This window comes from Nelumbo lutea, chromosome 3, assembly GCF_056320005.1.
Source record: "Nelumbo lutea isolate HS-2025 chromosome 3, American lotus-T2T, whole genome shotgun sequence".
Lineage (NCBI taxonomy): Eukaryota > Viridiplantae > Streptophyta > Magnoliopsida > Proteales > Nelumbonaceae > Nelumbo > Nelumbo lutea.
The window spans coordinates 20,339,160-20,363,885 of record NC_142686.1 but is presented as its reverse complement, the minus strand read 5'-3'; the positions used below and the strand labels follow the sequence as shown (position 1 = coordinate 20,363,885).

General features: G+C 37.0%; 2 protein-coding genes and 1 long non-coding RNA gene across 4 annotated transcripts; 2 read left to right on the top strand and 1 right to left on the bottom strand.

Moving 5' to 3' along the window:
* Positions 1-1,925: 1,925 nt before the first annotated feature.
* Positions 1,926-12,559, top strand: LOC148863439 (uncharacterized). Of its 2 annotated transcripts, XM_088979282.1 has the most exons (7): positions 2,078-2,456; positions 2,837-2,979; positions 7,765-7,908; positions 8,446-8,511; positions 8,662-8,847; positions 10,651-10,775; positions 11,991-12,559. In XM_088979282.1, the coding sequence occupies exons 1-7, from the start codon at positions 2,240-2,242 to the stop codon at positions 12,214-12,216; spliced, it is 1,107 nt and encodes a 368-aa protein (XP_088835408.1). In that variant the 5' UTR covers positions 2,078-2,239; the 3' UTR covers positions 12,217-12,559. The 2 variants fall into 2 exon arrangements, with proteins under 2 accessions (XP_088835409.1, XP_088835408.1); XM_088979283.1 differs by lacking the exon at positions 8,446-8,511 and having other exon boundaries at positions 1,926-2,456.
* A 5,959-nt stretch (positions 12,560-18,518) lies between these two features.
* On the bottom strand, positions 18,519-20,341 carry LOC148863438 (uncharacterized). Its single transcript, XR_016108998.1, has 2 exons — positions 19,554-20,341; positions 18,519-19,353 (listed from the first exon to the last, which is right to left on the bottom strand). It is a non-coding gene; the product is annotated as an uncharacterized LOC148863438 (long non-coding RNA).
* Positions 20,342-20,442: 101 nt separating this feature from the next.
* On the top strand, positions 20,443-23,206 carry LOC148863437 (zinc finger protein CONSTANS-LIKE 2-like). The gene is made up of 2 exons (XM_088974548.1): positions 20,443-21,612; positions 22,598-23,206. The coding sequence occupies exons 1-2, from the start codon at positions 20,869-20,871 to the stop codon at positions 22,955-22,957; spliced, it is 1,104 nt and encodes a 367-aa protein (XP_088830674.1). The 5' UTR covers positions 20,443-20,868; the 3' UTR covers positions 22,958-23,206.
* Positions 23,207-24,726: the final 1,520 nt, after the last annotated feature.

Here is a 24,726-nt window from a genome sequence, read left to right as displayed (position 1 = left end):
TTTGGATTTGGTCCTCCGTCTTCACACTATCAGCCCCATGCAGCTGTGCATTGAGGAACATCACCCCATCTGTTGCAATTAAAAAATCATTTAACAAGAGATAAATTTATCAATACAAAACTAAACTAACTTTGCATTTACATGGACGAAAGTACACATATTTATATTCACATCTTATTTTCACCTCTTCAAAACCCAATCCTCAAATTTATTACTTTCACCAGAAACATAATAGGGGGTGCAACTTGGGGTTGGGTTGGAAATTTGTCCAATTTTCCATGGTACCAAACCTTAACCTGAGACAAACATTATTTAACATGCAGCTTGATTTACAGCCCAAGCGCACGCGCGCATACACACACAAAATACCCTATTAATGTAAAAGGATGATCTGCTGCCCACTCCATGGGACATTACAATTGTGCAGTGGGAATATCTCCATTGTTATTCATGGGGGAGATATTCTAAATATACACGGTGGTATTATGTGGGAACAATTTTTGGGTAGCAGATCCAACATGAGCAGTTTAGGGGCTGTTTGATTGGGGTTGAGAGTCTTGTTTGGGAGTATTTTATGGTTAAAATAAATGCTTATATTGGATATATAAGTGCTTATTTGTTAGTGTTTGATAAGAAAGTAGTTTTTTCAATCCATTGTTGACCTGGCTGGTTGAACCGTTCAAATTGTTAACCAACCATTTGAATTTGGTTCTAATAAAACTAAAGAATTGGTCAAAAATCATCTGACCTGGGCGTTTAGATTGTTGACCCATTTGACCCAATGGTTGTGTCATAGATTACACATCAAATGTGTATGCAATTTTCTAGAGGCCATAACTTTGCATTTTGATGTTCAATTGAAGTGATCTTTTTTTTTTAAGTAACTCTTTGAGGCCTATGCATTTTATTTGGGTTATGGTTGAGTTGGCCCCCTGGTTCCACGTGTCACCTCTGCGGCCGCCTTATCACTTCGGCCATGTCGGCACCACGTTAGATGGATAAATACGACCAAGATAGGAGAGCATCGTATGGATAAGGAGGACAACTTTGCCAGGGATTAAGTCTTATCCCGAAGTCCTTGGCGGATAACCTCATCCCGATAACCCCGGAAGCCTCATCCGAGCAGGACACAGATCATCGACTATAAAAAGTTAACCCCCGCTCAAGGTAAATGACTTTTTGACTCTCTAGCACCCACATTATTACCCTGTTCGGACCAGCATTGCCCTTAATTGCTCGGCTCGACCACCTACTATTCTTGACTAACTTGAGCGTTGGAATACCTATTCAGAGAATAACTCCTTGGGCCTCTGACCACTTTCTTGGTTTCAGATCTTGGAGCACGACTTTGTCCTTCCACCTCGGCCTCATCTAATTGGCAGGATTATCTGACTATGACTTCAATTCAGGACATAATCAAACAACCACATTCAAATGACCGAAAATCCAAACCCAACCGGAGGATAAAAAATCTAAACCCAACTATGACTTCAATTCAGTTCGGGCTCAAGTTGGGCTGCCCAAATTGATGTTCTTCACGTTGGTTGTGTTTATGTAAGGGTAATTCTGTCATTAAATATTCACTAATACCCTAAAATTGAAATACCCTTCATTAACAAATGTTTGATGAATGAACTGGTATTCATTCAAATTCACGTGGGTTTTTATTATTAAAGTTACTGTTTTTCACGTATTATACCTTTGCGCATGATAGAAATTGCTTATTGGGATCTTTTAATTATTTGGGGATTTGAGATTCATTACTGGCTATTGAATGCATTTACACTTGAATGTATTAATTAACATTTACAACAATTTGTTAATTTGGGATTTCATAATTCGGAGGGATCCTTCAAAGTATACCATGGCTGAATCTGCAGAATGGGCATGCCATTATTATCTTGTCCGATTGCAATATGGCCACCATATGATCAAAAGTTAAAATGCTAATAATCGAATCGTCTGATAGTCTAACAAATGAATGGTCGAGATAAGAATACGGATTATGGTGTTCCTACTTCCTACCAAGATTTATTACAATTATTAATTATTAAATTAATCGCTGTAAACGTAAATCGGGTAACAACCAAAATTTGAAGATCTGAAGGAAAACTTGTAACGTGGGAGCAGGGAAGGAAATGTGAGTTTTGCATGCTCATGATTAGAGTTTGAGGATCTTTATTGACTTTGCAGAGAGAGAAGAGAGTGAGGGGGGGAGAGAGAGAAAGAGCAGACCAAGATGGGATGCTCATTTTCTGGTCTGAATGCTCTGTATGATGCTGTTAATGGCGGAGAGGATGTTTGGATCAATGACAACCGTTTCAAGATTCTGAGGCAGCTTGGAGAAGGTGGGTTTTCGTACGTTTATCTTGTCAAGGAAGTTGTTGAGGACGTGGCTGGTGATGGTGGAGGTGGTGGTATCAGGAAGAAAATCAAGGACTCTTCTTTTGTTTCAGGTGGGATCTGTTTTCTTCTTGGCTTTGTGGACTTCGCTGGGTTTCTGTTCGCTTTCATGCATCATAGATTTATTTTCAGCGTAATTCATTGGTTATCTGGAAAATGAATGAATGTTTAAGAGTTCAGGAAAAATGCCGTCTGAAAATTTTAATCTTGATTAATGATCTCGAATGCCTTTTATTGTGAATTTCGTTTTGCAATTGGAAAATTCTTCTCTTGCTATGTTGGGGATGGTGCTACTGTTGGCGTTTCTTTAATTTCCTTTTATTTTTATTTGGGTCAGCAAGATAGAATTGGGAAATGCCTTCATGGTTAAGGTGCAGTATATTCACCAATTGAGCTACAGGCTCAGGTCCAGACTGATCTCCTATTTTTGCAGATGATGGAACATATGCAATGAAGAAAGTACTAATTCAAACTAATGAACAATTAGAGTTGGTGAGGGAGGAGATTCGTGTTTCATCCCTGTTTAGCCATCCTAATTTGCTTCCACTTCTTGATCATGCTATCATTCAAGTTAAGGTAATATCTTTAATTGTCCTTTAGATCTTGCTTCTTCATAATAATCTTTTCATACACTCAGAAGCTGTATTTACCCACCTAGAGATGCTCCTAATCTAAAATTGTGAATCTATAACTTCAGTTGTATATTGACAAATTCTTAAATCAGTTACTGATACCTGCGGATAGAGTAATGATCTGATCCTGGATATCCATTAATGGCCTGACTAGATTAACTTATCATGCTTTCTTTTGACATATGCTTTTGAACTCCAAATGTGAAAATTGTGTAAAGCCTCTGGCCTTTTTTATGAGTGATGGATTGTATTCAAGCCGATAACAAAATCTGTAGATTCCAGATTTCTTTGTTGCATTTCTAATTTTGAAATAGCAGGGTCTTAGATTAAGCTGTATTAAGTTCAAGGTAGGCCCTTAGGTTGTCTGGTCATATTTGCCATTCTATTACATGAAACACAGCTCTTAGGCTTCACCTAGGTTTAGATATTGTTTCTTTTTTCTTTTTTTGAGAAAAGGTTTAGATACTGTTTCTTGTCTGACACAACGTGTAAAATCATAGTCAATATCTTTCTTGGAGTCTACAGTGACGACTGTTCGTGTCTGCGTGTGTGTGGAAATGCATGTCATCTGCCTCTAGATTTTATATGGCTTTCTGGAACTGATTGATTGAGACAGCTTTCTTCCTTATGCCTTTGTATTATATTTCAAGAAATGGATAGTAGCAGTATTGGTGCTTTTGAACATAGAATATAGTATAACATGTGTCACTTGGAAAATTCATGTCAAATTCACACTGGAGTGGTGTATCGCATGCTCATGACAAGAAATTACCATGGAACATGGGGCATTACTCCGAGGCCAATTTGGGGCATTGAAATCTTTGAGATATGAACTTCTATAATTACAACAAGGCCTCAAACTTGTTTTTGTGGCAGGGTGAAATTTGGAAGATGAAGGAGACTGCAGGGTTGTCATTATATGGTTGGTGACAAGTTCTGATTGTCCTTGAATCCTAAGGTATCAGTTGAGAGAGCTAAAAGTGTTAGCTTCTATCCCGAATAGTTCATTTGGGTGGAGCTTAAAAACAACCAACGATATTGCCAAACACTTGCAAGGGAAGGAGTGGGGTAGATTTTACCTTGAATGGAGATCCCTGGGCCTGGGATTAAGATCTAGTGAACAGTTGTATTTTATTTTAATTATGGATTAACACTTGCCTTTGTAGTGTCTTCTATTCTTGGAATTCTCAAGGGCAGTGGTCTCTGTTACTGATAAAAGAAAATCCTGGGGAAATTATTTCTCATTCTTGAGCCTTAGATTGCATATGAATGAGTTAGCACTCCAATCCTCTTTATCTTCAATTCTCTACTTGTTTGTTTTTTCAAGTTGTCCTTCATTGTCTTACTAAGATATCCTTATTGAACAAAATGACTTGATATTTTGGGGCTTCTAAAATTGCTGTAACTCTAAATCTAAATTTCCACAAGTAGTAAGATTCCTTTCCATAACCATCTCTTCTTCATTTCCTGTCATGATCTTATGTTTTTCTTTTCAGAGTCCTTTAGCTCCCTTTTAGCCCATGTGAGCAGCCTTGATCTCATCCAATCTATTTGTTCTGTAATTTTTTTGCCTGTATGCCCATTTGGTTTTTTTTTTTTTACCTTATTTTTTATCTCACATGTTTTTAATTGCTACAACTTTCTCCCTTCTTTTTATCTCACATTCTGCCCTTTTGCAGTGAGAGTTTTCCTTTTCTAAAAAAAATTCCCCTAATAGCAAGGATGTTATTGAGTAATAGCAATGAGAATGAGAAATTTACTTTAATGAAGTGGGTCCTAGAATAGATTTACAAGAGGCTATCTACCATTTGGTGATTATGAATGAAGTGTTTATTTTATTGGCCGAGAATATCATCTTCATCATCATCTAAGCCTTGTCCCAACTATATGGTTCTTTGTACTCTTCAGTGTTGTGGCTGTTTTCCTTGGGGTTTTTCAAAAGCTTCATATCTTTTTGTAGAGGATAATTTTAATTGATTTTTTTGCCATATGTGAAGGTCCTTTTCTAGGTTTCCACCTTGACAACTATGCCATCTTTATTAGGCCAACTCAGTCTACCCTAATTCTGATTTAAAATTTTAGTGCGTCAATGCATGATCTTTTCAGCCTCTCTAATTCAAAATTTAATCATTATTCTATAATCTTTTAGTCTTTGTAATTTAAAGTTCAATCATTATTCTATTATCTTTTCAGTCTTTAATCTTACTCTTCATAGTACAATTTTTAGTCCTACTCCCTTGCTCCCTGATTGTTTCCTGATACTAGCGTTATGAAGAAAGTCCTACTTGAGCACTATTTTTCTCCATCTAATCAAAGATCATGCCTTTGTTTTACATGAGTAGTATAAAGACAAGTTAGATGTGAAGTGGTTAATGAATAATGCCTTTGTAAAGAGGATGATTCATGGATGATCTCTGCAGGTCTTGGAAGGTGTATGCTCCTTACTTGGGAAATGCAAACTTTAATTCCTGAAGAAACAAGGCACCCACTGATGTGCTACATTGTAGGTTCATCTTATTACTACTTTGCAATCCACATGAAGGATCCCTTCTAGGAGGGAGATCAATAAGTTCTCTATTTTCCAAAAAGTCCATCAAAGCCTTTCAACCTGTTAGAGGTTATCCTACTACAGTTACTTTTTTCCATGGGAAAAGTCAACTTGTTCAGTTAACTTGATATTTTGGTGTCAGGGAGCCCATTAATCCTTTTTTAGGAAGATTTAGCACATATTACCAGTTTTAGTCCATCATGCTTTAATACATATAGACACACTTAGCAAGTTAACAATTTAGCAATTGCAATTTTGATTTAGATGTGATTTGGTCCAATAAATCAGAAAAGTAAATATCAGATTATAGGTGAAAAGGTGAGAAGAAGAAGAGAAACAGCAGAGAAAAGGAAGACGAAGATGAAGAAGAAAGGAGAGAAAGAAGATAGTTTGATCACTTTCTCCTCTTCTCCTCTAATCTTTTATTAAACTGAACTTAATAAGGACAATTACAAAGCTGACCTTAAATGAGCAGCCAGCTCATAATCATACATAAAAATAAAATAAGACAATTTAACAGTCCCATAAAGACAAGGCCCATTAACAAACATAACAAATAAAAACAAAAGATATCATAATGAAGCACTAGGACCCATTTGGCCTAGTCTCTACAGATTTCTTCAGTGTTAAAAAGGTCTTTGAGCTAGGGTGCAAATGGATCAGATCATGATTCGGTCCAATCCGAATCCGATCATATTTATGTCGGGTTCAGATAACCCTTTGTTGAACTTTCGGATTGGATCGGATAATAGGATACGATTGAATTCGGATCACCCCTACCTGATCCGATCCAACCTACATATGTGTGTGTGCATATATATATATATATATGTAAACATATTTACTTATAAAAAGACATGTACATATTAATATATGTGAATGATGAAAATAGTTGAAAAAAATACTTATATTTTTTGTCTTTCTTTATATAAACTGTTATGGTTTTTCTTTTAATAATTTATTAAAAATTTTGGAATTTGAATTGGATCGGTTCGGATCAGGTTTGGATATCCGGCATCCTTAACGGATTCGGATTTGGATTCGAATCACCATTTGTGAGATCCAAGCAGATTGGATCTTGAATATGTGCTGTCGGATTGGATTCAGGTATACCTTGATTCAAATCCAATCTGATCCATCCCTACTTTGAGCAAGGGCTCAATCTCATAGCTCATTTGGTTGACATGTTTCATCAAAATCAATAGGTCATGCTTCATGTCCATCTTCTTCAACAAGTAGAATTCTCGAGGCAAGGAGAAAAGAAGAGTGCAAGATGCTGAATTAATTTCAAATTTCTTAGTATAATTAAGAATGTCACATCCTTCTCAATAATGTTCCACACATCAAATCAGGATATGATCCATACAGTTATCTACTAAGGACATAAATAATGTTGTCTCCCCTCAACTTTAACATGCATCATGAATCCTAAAATGCCTCAAAAGATAAGTAACTAGAGATGTTAGTCAAGACAGGTTAGGGACGGGTTCAAGGCAACCCTAGCCCAATCTAAGTTGTTGAACCCCAACCCTAACCCTAACCCAACCTGATTTTTTTGGGGTTGGATTGGAGTTGTGTTAGCCCAATTTCTTCACTTTATTTTTCTAAAATATTATTACTTGTTAGCCTTAAGATGGGCAGATTAAGGTTTACTGATTTTATCATTATTAAATATATAAGAACAAAGTTACAATGCTTTTGGAGTACTACACTTATATCAGACCATAAAACTTTTGCCCACAAACTTAAAATTGTTGAGTCATATTTATAAATACATTTGTTCATGGATGCATAGCTGCCTGCAGTGGCAGAGCCAGGAATGTAGCTCTGCCCTTGACCACATGCAACCATGCATGGATGCATACAAGCATAAATATGTATTTATGTAATATTTAGACATACAAATATGAAAAACATGTCGGGTTTGGGCCGGGTTGGGTTTGCCCATGGCCTCAATCCTAAGCCAACCCAAAGTTAAGTTGGGTTCATATTTTTCAACCCTAACCCTAACTTCAACTAAACCCAACCAACCGGAATTTTTAGGTTTGGTTCAGGTTAATCCAACCCAAGTTTCACCACTATAAGTGACAATTGGTGTGTTTGCATTGTTTTCTTTCTTATTATGTTTCCTGAACTTTTTCACTTCTGGTTTAATGTGTGTGTACTTATTTATTTGTCCAGGCAACACAAGAAAGATCCTGGAACAATGAAGCATACTTGCTATTTCCAGTTCATTTGGATGGAACTTTACTGGACAATGCTAAAGCTATGAAAGAAAAAAAGGAATTCTTTTCTACTATTGATGTTCTTCAGATATTCCGACAGGTGAATTAATATGCTTGTATCCTTTGCATGGGAGCTTTCCTTCTTTCAGTTTTTCTTTTTGTAAAATTTAATTTCTGGGATTTAATTGCATGATGTGATTGTAAATTATATCTCTAGGACTATATTGCTTGCTCTTACAGCCCAAACAGGGAAGACAGCAATTCACAAAAACAATAAATTTAAAGACTTCTTTGCAAGTGATCTTACTCTGCAAAAGTTTGAATTCCAGAGGTTCTATTTAACTTTCCTTATTGTTTTCATATTTTCTATTTCTTCTTAAGACTGCTAGTGGTACCTAACAGTCTATTTAGACTTTATGTCATTCATCTGACATACTACTTATATTGCTTTTTCACACACTAATCTTGATTATGTGAATGTGTCACTCTTTATAATTCCTTTCACAACAGGTGTTTACCAATCAAACTTTGTATCTTGTCTTTACTTTGTTAAATTTACCTACACACAGGATCTTGCTGAAGAATTGAATTCTTCTAAAATAGTTGCTCTGTTGAAATTGTATGCAAATTTTTTTAGGGAGATACCGTCGAGTATGGATGCAAGCATTTCATGGTTTGCTGTTTGCAATACTATCATTTGCATGTAATCATCATCATCATCTAAGTCTTATTCTTTGAATTGTACGTTAAGAATTTCTGCATCTTGGTGTTATCCCTTTATTTATTTTTAACTTGTATGATCTGTCTGATGTTATCCTGATGTATGGCATTGGCATGAGGGCCTTTTCTGCAGCTTTGTGCAGGATTGAAGCATATGCACAATTTTGAGCCTCCATATGCACATAATGATCTGAAACCAGGTAATGTACTCATCACACACAGAAAAGGACAATCGCCACTAGCCATATTGATGGATTTTGGAAGTGCTCAACCTGCGAGGAAGCAAATTCGTTCTCGTCAAGAGGCAGTACAATTGCAGGTACTTATATCCTTTTTTTAATTGACATTTTTGCATGTCCAATATTCATTAGTAATTGTGCCTGCAGGCTTCTCTTTACCAATGTTTGCTTCTGTATCTTTATTTCAATTTCAAATTTATTGTGTTTTTTGGTTGTAGAAGTTCATCACATTGTAAAGTAATAATGAACTTTGTTAATAGTAGTTACCTGCACCTCTTGGTGAGCAGGCGCTATCTGGGAAATGGTGATTACCTGGTCCTAGTATTCAGGTTATTTTTTCACCAAACTTTATAAAGATAGTGTTGGTGGAAAGTTAAGTTACTTTGAAAGTTAGAATAGGAAACATGTTTCAAACCTTGTCTATACAAAAGAAAAAAAAAAAGAAAATTTGTAAATGTTGCAAAACCATTGAATACATTTACTGATGTTTTAGGAAATTACATGTATATCTTTGGTATGAGATTATTTTTGTTTGATAGTAAAGTCGTATTTAAAATGTGAATGTATTGTGGTAGTGGGCCTGGAGCCATGTTTAATTCAATATGCATAAGTAAAGTTGTTCTTGAACAAGAAAATCAAAATATGGGTAATGGAAAAAATAGCATGAAAGATAAACCTAAGTGATTAGGATATTATAGTTTATTTTCTTTTCTTTTTTATTTGGTTTTTCATTTCAGACGAACAACTGAACAACATAAATCATGAAAGTTATCTAGGTTTTCCTTTCTTTTTGCCATCCATTTTCCTTTGCAATATTAGCATAATGTCAATGTTTTGGAGCTTTCCTTTTTTTGTTATTTGTACTTTTTCTTTTGATCAGAAACAGTAATTCATAGCTTAATTAATGTAGTAAAATATGATACTCCAGGCATTCCAGGAAATGGAATGCAGGGGAAAAATACAACAGCACTAGGTTGGCCACACAAATATACTAAAATGAATGACAGCTTTACAAATCAACTTCGATGCCTTTAAACCAGACTATCCCTTGTACTTGAACTTCCCTTGCTAGAGAGTCTGCTAAGCTATTCCCTTGGGAATTCAGGCTGGTTAACAAAACTCTAGTTTAATCTGAAGGTCAAAGGAATTTCTATTCTTTAGTGATCAGACTGTGGTATTGGATAAATGCCTGGTGGGTTCCCTATCTAATGGATGGTTCAAAATCCAGTTTGGCTGCTTGATTCGTCCATGTGGCAGAAATACGTGGATCATGTAAGGAAGCTCCCTACTTGACCCAATTGGGAAATTAAGCCGCTTTCCTGCACAACCTACTGTTTTTTAGCCAGGTGGAGGAATCTTGTAGCCAATGTAGGCCATTCATCAGATGTGGGACCTTTTGGATTGTCTATTAGACGAATCCTGCAGTGAATGTCAATCCTTTCCCATTCTTGAATTATAGTTCTGTTTGATTAATAATAACCCTCTAAATTTTCAATTTCTTATAAGTTAATCATAAGAGAGTCTAAAACAAGTCAAAAAGTTCTTTGGGATGGAATTTTTTCCATGAATCTACAATGAAGAGAGGAATCTGGCACTCCTTTTGACGCCAAATTAGCTTGCCATATTGAAGTTTCCTTGGTTGTTTATATGTGTGTGTACATCTATATGTATATGTTATTATGTATATATTTTATTTAATGCACCTTAATGTTCTGTTGTTCTCTGAACCTTGTTATGTTACTGTTAGTTCTTTATTTTGTTCTTTGTGTTTGTAGTCAGTTTTGAATTTAGGCCACTACAGTTAAGACATAGTTTTGCCTATTGTCAATCCTTAACATGCTCCAATATACTTAAATATGGTTTTTTGGTGGTCTGTTGTTTAGGAATGGGCAGCAGAGCACTGTACTGCACCTTACCGAGCTCCTGAGTTGTGGGACTGTCCAAGCCACATTGATATTGATGAAAGAACAGATATCTGGTCTTTGGGCTGCACTTTATATGCAATAATGTGAGAAAAATAATTTTTTCATGTATTTTTTTCCCTGATAGTGATTCATCTCTATTTGACTTCCTACAAATTCTGAAGCAAGTATACATTTTTAGATTTATTTTGTTGTATATGAAGCACTACTGTGTAAATTTAAGAATCTCTTTATAGGAGTAAATATGTTGATATAAATATCAAAGCATAAATAAGTCAGCTTAACTAGAAACAATGCTTTTTATATGCTTGTAGATTCTTATGTAATTCTGAGAAGCTATAGGCCCATGAACTTGAACAACTTGACACGGTGCCAAATGGAACATCCCATGATATGAAGTTCAGGATAAATTTCTGATCTGACTGTGTAGTCACACCCATCCATAAGCTCAAATAAGGCATTCAACACTGATTTTACCTGGGAGATATCCTAGATTCTAAGGCAAAAAGAGAAATTTAATGTACGTTTCAGTGAGGATATGGTTGCAATCATCATTTTACATTATTCTAATTTGTCTTTTGATTTATAGATTCTATACGTGGTTATGCACATCTCAAAGGGGGAATAAGGAATAGGCCACATAATTTTTTTGTTGATAAAGTGTGGTCCCTGTTGCACATATTAATAGTCATTAGTAATAAAAAAAGTATTAATTGGGCCATTTTCCTTCAGGAGAAGAAAAAAGATGTTGGAACCTTTCTACTTAATTTTTGACTCTAGAGATTACTCAATGGAACCCAATTTGTGGTCAATGCTTACGCTGTGTAAGTTCCAATTCTGAATCAAGGATGGGAAATTTCAATTATTGTGTTCAACTTGACCAAAGGAAGTGGTTGAATTAATGACGATTTGTTCTTGAGTTACTTCCACATTTAAGTTTACTCTAAGGCTCATGATAGTACATCTGGCAACCCATAACTTTGACAAGCCAAGTTAAACCCAATGTCTGAAAATTTACCTAAACTCATTAAAACATCAATGATGCCATATAAGAGCATAGTAATTTCATTGTCTATCTTCATTGGTAGTACACCGACATAAATAGACAAATATTCACTGATCAGTTATGAATAAAAATAAATGAAGCGGAATTTGTTCTACCAAAACATAATAGGGAACTTGGAAAAAGTCAAATTAAAGCACTGTGTTTTTAACTTCTAAATATTTAATTATTAAAATGCTGCCAGTTTTGTACTAGAAAATATTTACTTCAAACTTTCCTTGATCACTTGTTTTTACAGGTACGGGGTATCTCCATTTGAGTATGCACTTGGGGAAGCTGGAGGAAGCCTACAATTGGCTATTCTAAATGGACAGGTGAAATGGCCACAAGGGCCCAATCGTCCATATCCTGAGCCTCTCCATCAGTTTGTGACATGGATGCTCCAGCCCCAGGCTGCAGTTCGCCCTTGCATCGATGATATAGTTATTCATGTTGACAAGTTGATCTCAAAGTTCTCATCCTGAGACAGAGCATCATATAGAGTTGAATCAGAAAGAACATGTGAAGCACGGACCACAACTTTGTAGGCTGGGTTAGTAGTGTAAGATACCGTGCATCCTATCTTCCCTTGCATGTCAAAGTCTCTGTTGGCCCATCACAGTTATTTCATTTTTCTTATTTGTGGTTAGACATATTTTTCTCTTCATTCTTGTAGCTTTACTAAATGTGCATTGATTCAATGCTAGTATCACTTTCTCCTTCTTCATCTTTTTTTTTTTCACTTGAAATTATTTTCACATATTCTAGTGTATCAGTGCACCTATGTTTCTGTCACTCGTAAAAATAAACAAAGAGATATTTGTCCAATCCTCTTTCTTCATTTTACAAAGATTCATACTCTGGCTAATTTCAAGAAGCTGCCAGTTTTTTCTTGATTCTTCTTTTTCTTTTTTTTTTTAATTTCCAATGGCCATGGACTGTCCAGATAAACTGTTAAAATATTTCATTTTTTGATTTCTATTTTGCCCTTTACTAGCTACCAACGGCCCATGTCTCAACGGGAACCACTGGTTATGGATGTCATGATAACTCTTTCAGCAGAAAAATGTCACGGTACTGTATTTAAACAAGGATCATTGCAAGTCAACATCATGCTATGTTCCTCGAGTTATCTATATTGGTAATGTCTGACAAATTGTCCTCCATCATCCTCTGCATTCACAAGTAGGCAAACTACATATTCTGAGATCCACATTCCAAACCATTTGTGACTGCTTGATGCGGCGAAGAACCTCATTTCCATGGGATGGGACAAACTTGTGTGTACAAGTCTGAATGGTTCTGTACAAGTTACATTGTCATCAAGATGGTCGAATGTTTTGCAACCCCAACATCTTCATGTTCTAGTTTGACTTAGTGATAAATGGTGTTTTAATGGGTGGCTTATGTTGGTCCCCATGTTCCAGTCCAATCGTATTCAGGAGAGATGGAGATTGGGAAGGAACAGTACAAAAGTTTCCACAGAGCGCTTTCAATTGGGACAGGACAGGGTTTCCCATCAACATGCTGAGCAAGGAAGGTGATGGGTTTTCTATCCACAGGGACCCTAGCTTCTGCCATATAAGCGGATCAGGTAAGGTCTCCATGTGTCAAATTTTGTGGAGGAGGTGGATCATAAATTCATAATCTGTGTTCTGTCCACATGGCATCTTTGTGCTGGCTGCTAGGATTTTGGGTCGGAAGTTTGCAACCTCATACGTTGGTTAAGTCAGTTTTCTTTTGTTCTGGGTACACGTGATCGTTAGCTGTCTGCAAATCTCCAGTCACACAGATCATCTGCCTAAAGATATCCTTTTCTTTCCCCAGTGAAAACTGGAATTTCCTCGTAAAATGGCGCATCGAATTTTTATTTTACAACATAGACTTAATGGAGATTTACTACTTGGTTTGCAGTTTGCACAAAATAATAGACAATGGACTTAATCTTATATCCCAAGTAAAAAAAAAAAAAAAAAAAAATCCAAACCAAACACCCCCTTCCCTCCTACAAGCTACAAGCCTATAATGTGTCATGTGTCTCTTGGCTTTCCTAATACTGCACCCATAATTTCTTATATCGTTCTAGGTCCAAACTATGAAAAATTCAGTCCATGTATTCTGTTGTTAGTTCTTTTGCCCATGTCTGCTCAAGAAGGAAAACACCGAACAGAGCAGAGGACCATGGGCTATTAGAAAGTATAAATGAACTAAATTGTCACTTGAATCATCTCTGAACCATGGGAGGGGGTTTCTCTCTTTCTTTCTATTTGTAATTAATGGTTTTCTGGAATGATAAAAATTGTTGTGTCTCCTCTAATAGCTTTTGGCCTTGATGGGTACATGATATCCTTCTTTAAGCCCAAGTTAAAACTTCAATTCCTCCTACATTTCTTTTTTCTAGCTGAGGCCAAATTATCAAGATAACTATATTTTTTTTGGCATGTTTAAGTTAAACAACAGAGTGAGAAACAAGGGTGAGTTTGAGATTGTTCCTCCAGCTTGTGTTTGAGCTAAAAATTGATTCAATTTTGGCCTCTTGATTTCCTCTCTCTCCCCAACCTCTAGTTGTGACACATCGAATGATAGACGTGGCCGGTTAGTTGGACTCTGTCTCAGCCATTTTCAACCACAAGAACGGGTCTTATTATTGCTGATAATGCAATGAAAACGCCTTTACATCATAGCCTAGTTTTAATTTTACACATGAAGTAAGGCAGAAGGCGACTACACAAGCTTTAATTATTGCAAAAGAAAATTCTCTGTAAAATTTTTGGAGATTTTGATTCTACAAGGGACCTCATATAAGGGTGTGGTTTTCTCTCCTGTCGGGATTTTTGCTCAGTTTGGAAAGAGTGCAAATACAAATTATGTTCAGTACAAAACCTTGGTCCTTGCATATGGTATTTCTAATTCTTGTTTTCAAACTAATAAAAAAATTTGAATATGGCATGCAGTGTAAAACCATCACATCAGGTACCAGACGTGCACCCTTACCAGAACTTATTCAATTGTTAGAAGCCATTTGATCATAATTGGAATCTGCTCCCAAAAACACCTGTCCCAACATGCTTCCAACTTCATCTGTGTCCACGCTTTCACCACAAGACCGAGACCCACCATGTCTGAAGATAAATTCTGTTGCTACAAACTCGATATTTTTTTTCACAATAAAAACCAAAAAAATCTGTTACTATTTCCGTTTCCTTTTCCCATGCTAATCCAAACATGGGCTTTGCCATTCGAGAAATGAGGGAGAGATTTTAAACAATACTATAGTCTCAGCAGCTAGTGCGCCTACGTGTGTTGTGGTTAGGGCTGTTAATGGACCGGATATTGGTCCAATCTAATCCAGTACAATATTAGTCCATTATATATGAACCAGATTCAATTCAACCCTTTAAATATTATGGACTGGACTGGTATAACTCAATGTCTTATTGGACTGTCCAACCTGTTTAAATTGGATTTAATTCAGATTGTATTTAATCCGATCTAAACCCATTGACACCTTTACTCTCATCTTTTACCAATGGACCAGATATTGGTTCAACCTGACCTAATTCAATATCCAATTCACTCTAATAAATACTTTGGACCATTGAGTTTGGATTGATCCAATTCAATATGTCTTATTGGACCATCCAATTCATTCAAATTGGTATTGATTTGGATAGGGTCCAACCCAGACTCGGTCCATTGACACCCCCAGTTATGGTACATCAACATCAAGGCATTGTTATTCGACTTCGAAATGGACCGTTCATAAAACCAGAAATGGAAAGTTCACTGGATCATGGTTGCACTGGTTTAATAAATAATAGATCGGCAAGTCCATACAATCATAAAAAAGAAGGGTAAAATATGAAAACCTCCCCTGAAGTTTAGGACAATAATAATAACCTCCCCTGAGGTTTCACTTTAATAAAAACGTTCCCTGTAGTTTCACAAAAACCCAGAGTTACCTCCCTTCCATCTTTGTCCCAGGGGACTTCAAAGTTACAAATTACCTTTACAACTTATTAGGGCACCTTTCATATAATTTAAAATGTCAGATTTTCCCTTCTAGAATTTACTAGATCTAACGTTTTTATAGAGTAAAATTACTTTGTTCTTTTCAATCTAACTCTGCGAAAAAAATTCTTTTGGGGATATTTTAATAAATTTTCATATAAATTGATAGATATAAAGGTGAAATGGGTACTCTTGAAAAACTAATGCGTTTGACCAATATTTTCCATTCAAGACAATAATAAAAGGGAGGTAGTTGCAGGTTTTTTCGATAGTACAAGGGAGATTTTTGTGAAAATGAAACCTAAGGGGAGGTTTTTATGGTTGTCAAAAACCTTAGGAGAGGTTTTTATATTTTACCCTAAAAAGAAAACTAGTAATCTGGTATAGTAAACTTGGTTCAGTTTGAGTCTGAGAAGTGAGGACGCTATTAAGAGTTGGGCCTTATGTCATGAATGTTTCAAGTGGTTTGATTATGATACCGAATACGGAAAGACTTTATTTTCAAAAAAAAAAAAAGAAGAAAATGGAAAGACTTAGTATGGATAAAACCATGGTTTTTAAAACCGGATCAGACCGGTTGGTTGGACCGGAAAATTGAGAACCGGTCAGGTGACCGGTTCCGTTTTCTCCAAAAACCATTGATTTTGGTCAGCTAACGGCTGAACCGGACAGTTAACCATTCAAACGATTTATTATTTATTTTTTTTGTCAGAACATGCCAAACATTCGGTTTGAACGATCAGACCGTTCGACCTGGTAACCAAACCCTTGACCAGTCTGATCACCAGGTCGGTTTTAAAAACCATGGATAAAACTCTTAACCAATCAACAACTATCATAAAAATGATAAACAAACATGTGGTTGTATGTATCAAAATTCATAGAAAAATTTTTACAACGGACCATGAAGGCAGAGAGCGAAGGAGCCCTTATCTCATCATACGACTACATGAGAACCCAACAATCTACATAAAACTCGTGGCCCGTGGGATCAAATGACAATGCTTTCATGTGAGAACCCTAAAATCTAAAAGAGTACTAAAAGAGAGAGCACTCATTGGAGGATTAAAAAAATGAAAAACCTCAATTAGGTAATAAGGATTTGACTTATATGCTTCACTTCAAAATAAGGGTGATCATTTTTAGCCCGGCCTGCAAAACCGAGCTTAGAAATTCTGGACTGGGCTTGGACCTAGGTTTTGTGTTCAGGCCCATCCTGAGTCTGAGCCTACATCAGGCCCCACCAGGGTCTAGCTTAGCTGGCATACATATTTATATATATGTTTTATTATGTTATATTGTATGTCGTATATATTTGTATTATAATAGATTTGTATTTTATATTATATAATGTATAAAATAAATATTTGACACATATTATATGCGTGCAATATAAACAGATTTTATATTTAATACATTAATAGATAAAATTTATAGACTCGGAATCAGGTCTGAGCCTGTGCCATCCTAAGCCCCGGAGCCTGAGCCAAGCCCTTATCACATGTGCAAAGCCCAGCAGCGTGATAACCTCGTGATTGGTTACGTAATTTATATTACAGGGTGGTGAGCAGCAGATCTGGACTCTGGCACTTTACTTGGGGGCTTGATGGGATGCATATGCTCCAGTTCAAAACTATAGTGACAGGAAAATAGTTTCGTTGTTTGAAAAAAAAAAAAAAAAAGACTGTTTGGGAGCTTTCTGTGCATGATGAATTACCCTAAGTAGGAAGATATTCCAATAGGAATAGAATTGGGAGAATTAAAATTCCATTTCTATTTGCTCAAATAGGAGAATGTCATTCCAATAGGAATAGAAATGGAAATATGGGATTCTAATTCTGCCCAACCAAACAGTTGGATGTGACTCTTATTCCCACGAACCAAATGGGACTTAAGTGAGATAACATGTCATGCACGAAAGCTTCTATATAAATGAGACTGTATTTTCCAAATAACCAAAGTTTTCCCATAATCACCTTTCAGAATGAGCTACTTTTCTAGGTTTTTTTCTTTTTTTTTTTAAAGAAAAAAAACTTAGAAAGTTTAAGGAAAAACTATCGATATAGGGCAGGCAGTAAGAGTGCTCGATCTTTAGTTAATTTTATGCTTTTTTTTCTTCTTTTGAGAGAAAAAAAAACAACAATTTCACATCAGGGGACATGGGTTTATGGTTCTAGCCAGGACCACAAAGCCTATATATGGTCTTGAAATACAAAACTGTCCCAGTTTTTAGATGTAAACATGTCGTCATGGGTGATGGGGTTGTATAATATATTCTGCATATAATAATGTCCACATGGCAAATTATTTGCTCCGAGCCACATTATCTCAAGGCAACGCTTACAGATTCCACCAACAAAAGTCATTCCCTCATTCAGACCCAAGACTTTCTGATAGAGTACAGCCTGCATCTGCTGCCTGGTGTGTAAAGGCTTACTTGTTTACGTAATTAATGATGAGTGAATATGCCAATATTTCGTGCTTCTGAATGTGGGTTTTAGGTGTTCCCAACATTATTTGAAATTGATTACATGAACTTTTAAAGGCCAAAATCCCACCACCTTCACCTGGGTTTGAGGGAAAAATTTTAACTATTCATGGTCGACTCTCAATGAGGCAACCAACCTCTCTTTGCATAACATGTTAGTTTACGTGTATTCTTGATATCGATGTATACCGCAAAGTGTCAATGCACTGCAATAAAAGGCTGTAAGAATAGTGTGAATAGGGTTTTTGTTATAAGAAAGTTTTTTCGGTTCGGACTTCGGAGTAGCACAGAAAAATAAAACGAAGAAAAAAAAAAAATTCCTACATGTTCTTTCAATGTCAAGATAAATAAGAATACATACACGAATAATTCTCCCACTAAAGAAGGGTAAAGCTGAAAAAAAAAATTCATTTGAAATATTTTATGCCCCGGACTAAAAGCGATTTTTTATTTTTCTTTTATTTTTGATAGTAAAAATAGACAAAAAGTTTTCATTTTCCACGTGTCAATTCAGCAAAAGAGGGATAAAAAAATGGAGTTACTCGCCTACAATGTCAATTACCAACGCGTAGCGAGGGGTTCGCATCCGCCCCCCACAACCGTCCCCCCAAAACGTCCCACGCGCTGTGAGTGCGCCGCGTGTCCTCTCACACGCAGATTTGAGGGACTCGTGCGGAGCTAACCGTGTGTCATCTCGCCTGAAAGGTCATCCTTTCAACCTGGATCTTCTGTTCTCAGAACTGAAAGCCGCCGGAGATTGCTCCCTTTGAGTTCCGCCGATCGTTGCCAACGACCACTCTGGCAGATTTATTTACCGGAGGTAAGTTTTTCTCATTTTTTATGTTTTTTTTTTTCTCATTTTTTCCGGAGTGAGAGTCCCCTTCCAGTTCCGCCGGTCGACGCCAACAAGTCAGAATCGCTGCAACATCTGCAACTCTATCTCTTCCATTGACCAAAACCAAAAATCTACCTATGTTGGTAAAATCTCCCAGACTTCAGTTGTAAACCAAACCAAAACCAGCCAACAAATTCAAGATGTGGCTACTACAAAACGAAACGGAACTCATACCCTCAGTCCCTCAGAGAGAGAACAAATTTTCATATTTAGCAGCAGAACCATTTCCTTCAAAAAGAAAAAAAAAAAAAATTAATAACAAAGGGGAAAAACTGAAAGAACACTCGCCAAGAAAAATGTAATAAATAAAAGGATAAAAGCAAGGGTTCCATTTAATGCAACTGTGATGGATGAAAAATAAGTAGCACACAACAAAGCATACAGAATCACCGAAAAGAAACCATTTTGTAGACAGTCGATGCAGTTACCTGCAACTGTGACCGGAGAATTATCATCTTTGGATTTAACCTGATTATTGCCCTTGGAAATCAAGCTCTCCTGCACCCTCTGACAGAGAAAGCAAGCCATTTCGACGGTTCTAACAACAACATCCAATTCTGTTGAATATTCCTCTGTTTCAGAGGATATAATCCCCAACTTTTCGTCCTCCATGATCGATGGAGAAGTTCGATGAAAACCCGAAAGAGAAGCAGCGTTTTCTGAGAGACCCACCTTGATGGAAGAGACGGCTAGGCAGCATTTACTAATGGATAATAGCAGAACGCCTACATGCTTGAATGTGAGATTATTTCTTCTCACTACCAAATTATGTGGGAGTTGTGTTGCGTGGCTTGCACAGAATAACGGCATCAAAGACTCCCCTTTCAATCAATTTAAACTATCTTCGCCTACTCGAAAGAAAAATCTATTTATTTTTTCAAATAACAAGCCGGTTGCTTTTGATTGATTATGTGGGTTTTGAAGCAAGAAAAACAAACGGTAAAATGGGTTCATGAAAACTGAGAAAATGGATATAACAGGGGACCTGTAACAAGGTGTTTGAGTGGATATATTCTTCGTCGTTTCTAGCTGTTAAAAATGCTTCGCTTTCGGAACGGTCGTCGGCGTCAACCGACGGAATTCAAAGGGGTGCAATCTCCGGCAGATTTCAGTTCTAAGAGCAGGTGGAAGGTTGAAGTGAGCGCGTCGACCGGCAGAGCTCTAAGGGTTGAAATGTTCTGAAATGAGAGGGATTACCTTTTGGGCAAGAGGACACACGTTTAGCTCCGCACGAGTCCCTCTAATCCGCGTGTGGGAGGACACGCGGCGCACTCACAGCGCGTGGGACGTTTTTTGGGGGGGGGGGCAAAGTTGTGGGGGGCGGATGCGAACCCCCTAGGGAGCGAGCCTGCAATAAGTGATTCCAAAAGGTCAAAGCATCAAAATGTTTGGGCCCCATGAACCTCCACTCAGCTTCTAGGGCCCACTTGAAAACAGCGGCAACCACAAGATAGAGGGCCAGCCCTTGTCATCCTCTAATATCTTGCCACGTTTCACCCTCTGGATTCTCCTCTCTCCCTCACTCTCACTATTCTCGCTTGCTTAATAGTAATACTCTTCACACTACAGTTAACCAGCCCCTCAGTCCCCGCCACTACAAAGTTACGACTCCATCGTGAACAGAACACAGCAGACACAGAAGCGAGACAGACAGAGAGAATTCATTCAGGTTTCTTCAGACTAAAAAAGGAAGAAAGTGAGAGAAAAAAAATAATAAAAACATAGCAAGAACGACAAAAGAGAATGATGATAAAGGAGGAGGTGGGTTCCGGCGGAACTGGAGGAGGCGGCGGTTGGGCACGTATGTGTGACTCATGCCGCTCTGCACCATGCGCAGTCTACTGCCGAGCTGACTCCGCATACCTTTGCGCTGGATGCGACGCACGCATCCACGATCAGGTGGTGTCGCAGCACGAGCGCGTTTGGATCTGTGAGGTCTGCGAGCGAGCTCCTGCAGCTTTTACCTGCAAGGCCGATGCTGCCGCCCTCTGCACCACCTGTGATGCCGACATACACTCCGCCAATCCGCTCGCTCGGCGTCACCACCGGGTTCCCATACTCCCCATCTCTGGTTGCTTGTACGGGCCTTCGGGTATGAACCCCGGTAGGCCTGTGAGGCCTGAGATCAATATAGAAGATGAGTTCATGACCCAGGAGGCTGATGAAGAAGATGAAGTTGAAGCAGCATCTTGGTTGTTGCTTAACCCCGTCAGAAACAACAACCAGAACAATAGTGGGTTGCTGTTTGGTGGGGAGGTTGATGAGTATCTGGATCTTGTGGATTACAATTCTTGCACTGAGAATCAGTATAACGATCACTACAATCAGCAGAATCAGTGCAGTGTTCAGCAGAAGAATGAAGGGAGTGACAGTGTTGTGCCAATCCAGTGTCTGGCAGTAAAGGAGAATCAACATAATCTTCAGTTAGAGATGGATTATGAGGCTTCAAAACCTGGATTTAGTTATACTGCTTCACTTAGTCACAGTGTAAGTCCTTTTATATAATTATATATAGTGGGGCAATTTCTATGATGGCCAAATGAAATATTGGGCTCTTCATCCATCTCTCTTCGCCGATCAAGGAGAAACAATCTAGTTCTTTATATAATTTCTTAATTTTGTTATTTGGTTTTGCATCCGCATCTTTCATTCAAATTATTTTCCTAGGTTCTTCATATTAATTTGCATGGTTAGCTCTACTTTCTGCTCTTTACTTTATGTTCTCTATGAGTTGTTTCATGCAATAAATGAATAGTCTTTTCAATTTATAGAATTCAGTTATATTTTTAGCCAGATTGAGTTTTTCTGTTACAATTTCTTTTCTATTTTTCCTTGTTGATGAATTTGTACGAATTTTGTTTTGGTACCTTTTTCTCTTTCAATAGATTATCTGTAGTTGTTGTGCTTTTTTGACATAAACTGAAGAATTACACTTTTCTTGTCCAGTTTCTCCAAATGAAGATATTAAAATTTTATTGTGAATTTCCTCATGTCAGGAAAGCCCAATTGTTCAAAATTTCAGTCCAAAGCTCTTATAAACAATCACAGACTTTCTTGGCTAAGTTGACTCATTGTTAATTTAAGATCTCAGACTCAACTAAATATTTTGACTACCTCTCTTTCCCCAATTAGTAACAGATGCAGTTAATCCATGTAAATTCAAGATTTCGAAAAAAAAAATCAGGATATATTAGCTTATGACAAACTTAAGTATGATACAATTAGCATCAGGAGTAGCACAAAGGCTTCTTTCCTTCTTCATGGTAAAATTGTACTATTCTGTTTTTTAATAAAAGTTACTAATAATCAGTTGCATCAATGGGTTCTTCATTATTGTTAAACAGTAATTTTTTTTCTCATTGTCTCGTGCCTTGGTCTTCTCATTGCGTATAAAATTTGCTATTCCTAATGACTTAGCTACAAGTCTAATTAAGTTTGTCTTTTTTGGGTTTTTGTGTGATTTTACAATCAGGTCTCCTTCTCATCAATAGATGCAAGTGTGGTACCAGATGCTATGATGAATGACATATCAAACTCACATTCTAGACCACCCAAAGGAACAATTGACCTCTTTTCAAGTCCCCCCCTTTCAATGCCACCCCAATTTACTCCCATGGACAGAGAAGCCAAAGTCCTCAGATATAGAGAGAAGCGAAAAACAAGGAAGTTCGAAAAGACAATTAGGTATGCCTCAAGGAAGGCCTATGCAGAGACCAGACCCCGAATCAAAGGGCGGTTTGCGAAGAGAACAGATGTAGAAGTTGAAGTGGATCAAATGTTCTCTACCACTGTACTTGCAGAAAGTGGCTACGGCATTGTTCCATCATTCTAACTTCAAGAGGGGCAAAGGAGAAAAAAGATCATGTCATCTATGTATCTGAGAGGAGTGAGTTTCTATTAGCACCATTACTATTATGTACCTTCCTCGAGGCAAGTAGTTTGGATGAATTAATGTGTGAGAACCATGCAGGTTAACTTCTGTAAACTCTCTTCTCTGTGCCCTATTGTAAATACATAAGAACTTCAGTGCTTGTAATCTATAGCTTTTGCAAATACTTTTTACCTTTGATTATCACATCAATTTTATATTTTTGTTTGGCGTGGAAGAAAGGAAGAAAAGGTCATAGAGGGTTAAAGGAGTGTCAAATCTATTCCCACAGTGATCTTTAAGAAACCCCACTGCACTTTTCACCACTTTCCACTCGGTGAGAAAGATGCTCAAATTTTACCAACCGGAAAAAGAATATAAGACTGGTAATTACTAAAGCTTGGTATTGAAAGATTGCTTTTAGAAGATATAAAAAATTTATGTTTTGATTTATGCCGACCAATTAAGAACGAGTCTCATTTCATTTGACGATGCCGTTTTTTGTTCTGTAACTGTGACAACTAAGGTTCAAATGACCACTGTTGGAGACTATTTCAACTCCATGAATGGAAAAAAGCCATGAAATATGTGAAAACCTGTGGAAGAAGTTCAGTTACTTGAAAAACATGTGAAAGACATTCTCTCCCAAAGATACGTGCGGTAGAAAATGATAAGGGTAAATATTTACAGACATGACCTATTACAGCATCTAAGAGCTCTACAGGACAAACCATAGAGTCTGTGTTATATGAATTGAATTCAGGCTGTCGCAAATTTACCACAAACATTCTGGAATAAATTAAAGAAGAGCACAAGCCACCAGATGATGTAATACCAATAGATAATATTGATTTTGGTCTACGATCACCCATTTATGGCTTTTGGTTAGTCTATCTGAAAGCTTTGGATCTCAATGGCACCAAAAAATCTACACCATCCCTATTTCCTTCACAACATTTATGCAGTCTATACGTGAATGTAATGTAATACTTGCCAATCTTCCATTAAAATTTCCTGCTGAAAATTCTGTTTGACATTGGACTCAGTTTTCACATTACTTTCATATTTTGATATGAAAAGATATTTAGTTTTTTGCAACTCATCAACTAAAGGCAACAATAGTTTGTCGAGGTGAATATTGATCATAACATAATCTTGAAGCAAAATGGTCGAGGCCTCAAGAAAAGGTCAATAAACTTCGGGGCTTCTACAATCATTCATCTGTATCTGCCATATCAACTGTTGACATTGCAGCTGAAAACATGAAGTGTCAAATCTATGTAATTGACTAATCGTTTGGATCATGTGTACCAAAGTGTCCTTGCTGAAAATCCATAGCTTACCATTTGCAACAAAGAAATACAAATTTTATACAGTATTCATTGAAGATAGTAAGTTATATTAGGGATATGTTAGCTTCCACCTACTTGAACTATTCTTTAACCTAATCTATTCAGCACTGAAGAATCTAACTTGATCTCACTTTTGAAGTCAAAGAAGTGCCCGTTTAGAAATCTATTAATTAAAAGCTATCAAGCAAATCCTACCAAAGTTTCTCCATTTTGGAACCCTTTAACCGAATTTCAGCTTTCTATATATAGTGAAGATAGTTTCAGCCCCTCTTTTTGGGACCTCAAACCAGGTGGATAAGGCATTTGTCATTCTAATTCTCATAAGAAAAGAGTACGTTCTTTACAGGGTCAGATTGAGCTACTGCTCTGTGTTACTGTAAT

Coding starts and splice junctions, on each gene's coding strand:
- LOC148863439 (XM_088979282.1), top strand. CDS start 2,240: ATGGGATGCTCATTTTCTGGTCTGAATGCTCTGTATGATGCTGTTAAT. Junction 2,457..2,836: donor GGACTCTTCTTTTGTTTCAG/GTGGGATCTGTT, acceptor CTATTTTTGCAG/ATGATGGAACATATGCAATG. Junction 8,848..10,650: donor AAGAGGCAGTACAATTGCAG/GTACTTATATCC, acceptor TCTGTTGTTTAG/GAATGGGCAGCAGAGCACTG.
- LOC148863437 (XM_088974548.1), top strand. CDS start 20,869: ATGATGATAAAGGAGGAGGTGGGTTCCGGCGGAACTGGAGGAGGCGGC. Junction 21,613..22,597: donor CTGCTTCACTTAGTCACAGT/GTAAGTCCTTTT, acceptor TTTTACAATCAG/GTCTCCTTCTCATCAATAGA.